This window comes from Notothenia coriiceps, unplaced genomic scaffold (genome assembly GCF_000735185.1).
Source record: "Notothenia coriiceps isolate Sejong01 unplaced genomic scaffold, NC01 NC01_scaffold00018999, whole genome shotgun sequence".
Lineage (NCBI taxonomy): Eukaryota > Metazoa > Chordata > Actinopteri > Perciformes > Nototheniidae > Notothenia > Notothenia coriiceps.
This window is the reverse complement of record NW_011351700.1, coordinates 639,900-645,411: the sequence shown is the minus strand read 5'-3', so window position 1 is coordinate 645,411 and position 5,512 is coordinate 639,900. Positions and strand designations below refer to the sequence as shown.

The 5,512-nt window shown below is 41.4% G+C and overlaps 1 protein-coding gene across 1 annotated transcript in view; it reads left to right on the top strand.

Moving 5' to 3' along the window:
- LOC104951506 (dihydropyrimidinase-related protein 5-like) overlaps positions 1-1,713 on the top strand; it is a 4,168-nt gene extending 2,455 nt beyond the window's left edge. Inside the window, exons 2-7 of the mRNA XM_010778167.1 lie at positions 241-309; positions 462-506; positions 593-668; positions 748-904; positions 992-1,133; positions 1,495-1,713. Coding sequence (XP_010776469.1) covers positions 241-309; positions 462-506; positions 593-668; positions 748-904; positions 992-1,133; positions 1,495-1,695 — 690 coding nt within the window. The 3' untranslated portion in view covers positions 1,696-1,713. The remainder of the gene's footprint in view (positions 1-240; positions 310-461; positions 507-592; positions 669-747; positions 905-991; positions 1,134-1,494) is intronic.
- Positions 1,714-5,512: the final 3,799 nt, after the last annotated feature.

The following is a 5,512-nucleotide window of genomic DNA, read 5'->3' as shown; positions in this document are numbered from 1 at the left end:
AAACGGGATCGAAAGATAATCTTTCTCTCTCCATTGACTTCAATACATACTTTTTCAGAAATAAGGTCCCATGGAGGTCCCCCGGAAAGGACTTCGCCTCTCTATTGCATCTGGTGCTATGATAATGTAAAAATACAAATCAAGACGGTAGTTATTTATATATAATAGTGAATGTTTTTATGAAAAGTCAACAACAATGATTGTGTTTTGATTCAAGTTGTGTTATATGCGTGTTATTAGGGTGCCAAAGAGGCTCTGGAGCTGGGCATCAATGGCCCGGAGGGGATTGAGATCAGTCGACCAGAGGAGGTAAATTCACATCTGAGGTCATTTCCTATCAACCCAGTTTTTATTTCTTTAGATTGTGTGCTTCTACATTTATGTGAATAAAAAGAAGTTGGTTTTCTGCTCATCATTGATATGGAGTACTTGTTTGAACTCCTCTGTCTTATTTTCTACAGCTTGAGTCTGAGGCTACTCACAGGGCTATCACCATCGCCAACAGGGTAAACAGATGAAACAAATATGTTCTTGTCTGTGAGTATGTGTCTGTCTGTCTTTGATAAATGAATGAATGCTCTTGTGCTTGCAGGCTCACTGCCCGATCTACCTGGTGAATGTGTCCAGTGTGTCTGCCGGAGACATGATTGCTGCTGCTAAGATGCAAGGTGAGAGACAGTGGTGTTGATATAAAGAAGATGATGAAAAAGATTATTTTAACTAACCTCTTTGGTTTTCTGTCTGCAGGTAAAGTGGTCCACGCAGAGACCACAGTAGCTCATGCTGTTCTGAACGGGATGCACTACTACCACCAGGACTGGATTCATGCTGCCGCCCACGTCACCGTCCCTCCTCTCCGCATCGACCCCAACACACCCAGCTACCTCATGGGCCTGCTGGCCAAGTATGTGCTCCCAACAACATTTTTTTTGTCGTACTGGTTAATGATTATAGACAATTCAGATTGTTAAAATGCGTAACCTGTTTCCAGTGACTCTCTGAGTGTGGTGGCATCGGAGCACCGTCCATTCAGCACCAAGCAGAGAGCTCTGGGTAAGGAGGACTTCACAAAGATCCCTCATGGGTTGGCTGGAGTCCAGGACAGGATGAGTGTCATGTGGGAGAGGGGAGTGGTACGTACGATACACACAATCACATCACACACACACAAAAACTTGTGTTCGGTTTTTGTCTGTGTCAAATTTCCTTTGTTAGTTTGTGTCATGTTTTGTCAACTTCCTTTTTAGTTAGAATGCATTTCTGGGTTTTTCTCAGTCAAATAAAAACTGTATAATAACGTCTATTTTGATTACATTCAATTCATTACTCTCATAATTACCTTAAGTATCAAAGTCCCCACATCAGCATCGCCTTAACTGGGCCCTAAATAATATGCCGTAGAATCCTCTGACAGTAATAACAATTCACAGATTATTAACTAAATGTCCTGTTTGCATTTTTTCTTACATGTTTTAAATGCATTATTACCTGCAGGTTACAGGGAAGATGGATGAGAATCGTTTTGTGGCAGTGACGAGCTCTAACGCTGCAAAGATCTACAACCTGTACCCACGCAAGGGTCGTATCATCCCCGGAGCTGACGCTGATCTGGTGGTCTGGGACCCAGATGCAGCGAGGTACACAGTTATATTCAAACAGGAAGACACCAAATACTGGCTGCTAATGCTTTATTGAGTTAAACATGTATTGGTATTAAAGGTCCCCTATTATACAGTTTTTCATCAATATACTATAGGTCTCAGATATATCCAAAAATGTCTCTGAAGTGTTTGGCTCCAAACACCAAACAGGTCATTGCAGCATTACCCATAATCCCCTCTGTTTCAGCCCTGTTTCCAAAGTGCTGATTCTCTGTCTGTTACTTTAGATGAAAATAAGGAGCCCCTCCCCACGCCCCTCTGAGAGAGATTTTGTTAAAAAGAACTCAATGGTGCTCTAGGAGGAGATTCAGGTGATAAGGGGGAGGGGGGGGTTACCTTGGTTGCTGATTGGCTAATGGTTACACAAGCCAAAACATCGTTATGACATCATAAAGTGGCCAAAATCTGATCAGCTCATTTTCAGACAGGTTTTTATTTAAATGGATCAGGACAAAAAGAGAGAGAATCTTTGTTCCTGAAACTTTCAGAGTCTCTGAAGAAGAGGGGACACATGCTGATGTAGAAGAGACATGAAGAAGAGGGGACACATGTTGATGTAGAAGAGACATGAAGAAGAGGGGACACATGTTGATGTAGAAGAGACATGAAGAAGTGGATTTTGCATAATAGGTGACCTTAAAAACACTTTAAAATAAGGCATTGANTGTAAATAGGAGGAGAGTTTACCCAGAGAGCTTTGCGCTGCAGATGAATCTCCCACCCAGACTGAAGCCAGAGAACAGGCTGCTTCACAGCACTTTAGAACCCAGGAAAGCAGCTTGGATCATTTAAAGAGGCGGCAGTTAGCAGCTAGCGGCTAGCTTCTTAGTGCAATAAGAAGCTACAGGGACGTTAATCTAAACGTCGGTAATATTAACTTTATTTAATACAACATTTACGGTACAAGGTTTACATCATACAGCCCATGTAGTATAATATTTTACAAATGATGAATTACAGCAAACATGTGCAATATATCCATTATTACAGCTCCGTGGGATGGCAGTAAGGCGATATGGTCCGTTGTTATTGTGCATCCATGGGTAAAGACAAACTCATGTAGTACTGAACATGTCACATGAACGTGCCGGGCGGCGCGGTCCCGTGGGTTAGATGCAGGTTCATAATACCGAGGGAAATAACTCTCAGAATAACGTTATTAGCACATTTTTACAACTTGAGGAACGAATGTTTTTAATAAGGTCTATACAAATGTTCATACTGGATAGTTTATTTAGTTTAAAAAAAATTATCCAATGAGTTACAGACCACTCTTTCCCAATGTAAGTCAATGGGAAAAAGTGTTTCCGGGACCAGCAACCAAACGGAAGTGTAGTACCGCCGTTTGGCCAGCACGAATATTCTCATCAGACTCCGGCGCACTTCCTGGGGGCTTGAGCTCAACCGGAAGGGGAGGGACTTCGCCACTCTATTTCACGCAGTCTGTCTTCCGGTTGCCTCTTTTGAATGACGAATAAAAACTACCGCCGCCTGCTGGTAAGGAGAGTTATTGCCACTCACGAATGTGCAGTGCGTACGTGCTAATTGGCCGTTGGCTGAAGTCTTTGCGGTGTGTTCCAGTGCGACTTTTTGGCCAAGACGCAGGAGACGTGAGGCGACACAACAGTTCGTTCCATCGGGACGTGTTCTTTGGTGTCAGTTTGGTGTGTCCGGACCTTAAAATGGTCTTAAAGACAGTATCAGAAAACTTCCACTTTTATAACACTGTTAATAGGATACTTTCTGCAATTATAAAATGGTACTGCTGTATATAAAGACACTGCAATTGTGCTTAACAAAACAGTGATTGCTGCTGCTAAGAAATGTGAAATGATTTCTAATGCCTGTTGTTTCCACATGGCGCCAGGAGGGCTTTGCTGACAATTTATGAAAACATCCCACTCCCCCTCCTTTTGGGCTATTTTCCCTTCAGTTAAACCTGTTTTTGTGTTCAAGGTTTCTTCTTTAACCCTTTATTCACATTCTGTTTCACAAGTTTATACTTGCAGAATTACCTGACATGCTAAGTCTTCTGTGGATGCTTCTTTAACCTTTCAGGATACAGTTTCTACAATTACAAAATACTGCCATTGACTAAGGGACTTAAGAAGTTGCAACTTAATGCTCACTGCTGACTGAGTTAAATGTTGTCCACTCTGTGTGTTTTAGAGTCAAATTGTGGCCAGAAAAAGTCTAAACGTTGCCTCAGGCAATTTTTCAAAAGCAGAATTTACCATAGACATTTAGAGTCTGTCATCAAAGACTTTGTTGCTGTGGTGCAGAAGGGGGATGTTTTCAGCACTGACCGTAACTATAACCCATGTACAGACAGAACCTTTCCATCATAATGCTAAAATAACTACTTTGGCTCAATTGCTTTGCTTCCTGCTATTTATGCTGACTGGTCCATTTTTCTTCTGACTTTGAATGCCCCATCTCCTCTACTAGACTCCCCTACTAGAGCCAATTTGATTTATTTTGCTCTTTTCCTGCCCATTAACAATCCACTAGGTCAATATACCCATCACACTCGTGAAAACAGGGCAAATATCTAAAGCATTTCCTGCCAATGATTGTAGGCAAAGCGATCTGATATACTTTCATATTTTCCTTTTCTTTCCCGCATCCTTTGTGCTTTTTAACAGAGAAGCTTCTCCCCATATGTCATTCGTTTTGGTAAATGATCACTGCTCTTGAAATTGGTCAACATGATGAGCTGATTAGAGAATGGAACATTGAAATTTCAGTCAGTTGAAGCAAAAATGTACCCATGTATGAAATGGATGGTAATTACTGGGTAATATAAGTACTGCTAATATTGGCATATATTCATCTGATTTAGTCAATCAGTCATTTCATTCTTCTGGAAGCAACACATTTCTCTCCCCTAAATCATTTATTCCCTTCCGATCCGACCATATTAAATGTAATGACTTTCACCCTCAGGCAGTAGCCAGCACAGCATCCAAAGAATGCCATGGGAGCGGGCTAATGGCAGCAACATTAAAAAAGCCAGCATCTGGCCTCCTGTGCATGGACACATATGTCTGAGATGCTCTCCAGTCCAACCAGCAGTGCCCCAGGCCCTTGGACTAACAATGAATACGTTAGAGGTGCTGATAGAGTAAACGTTAAGGATAATTGACCACGCTTTTCTATCGTTTTGGCCTATGATGAGTCTGTTTTACCACACTGGGTCATAAATGACCAATTGATCCAGGGAACAGCAGAGATAATCGGAGTCTGGATGTGTTTATGTGTAGTTTCCCCCCATTAGCAATTGCAATTTCCATGTGTAAGCATGCCCTCTACAGCTCTAAATTCCCTGGTAGTTTCTCACTACGAATTGTAAACACAAGAAGTACACGCAAATTAAATTGTGCATTACTTATGACTGGGATTTTCATTTGCATCTATGGAGCATAAAGACTTAATTAATCACATTCAACTCTTAATTGTATTTTGGTTCAAGAGAACTATGTAATGATAAGCCGCATGCAGTTTATCTGAAGCCTCTTGCTATCCTTTCCTTTCCTTTCCTTGCCTGGCTGTGCTTTTACACATCTCTAACATCAGCACCAATTCATGTCTGCACAGTGTACAAGACACTTGTTTACAATCCCAGAGAAAGTATCTAAAAGTCTGTGAACAGGATTTGACAAAGTAGGGGGTGGTGAGAAAAAGAGATATGCTGTAATGGAGGAAAATAGCAGAGGAAATACAGGGGAAAAGAACAGATGGTGAGAGAACAAGGGAGACAGAAACCAGAAGAAAAAAAAATAGGACAAAAAGATTTGTAAACAAACAGCTGAGACATTGAAAGAACATAATAGGGTGTAGCAGAAACAGAA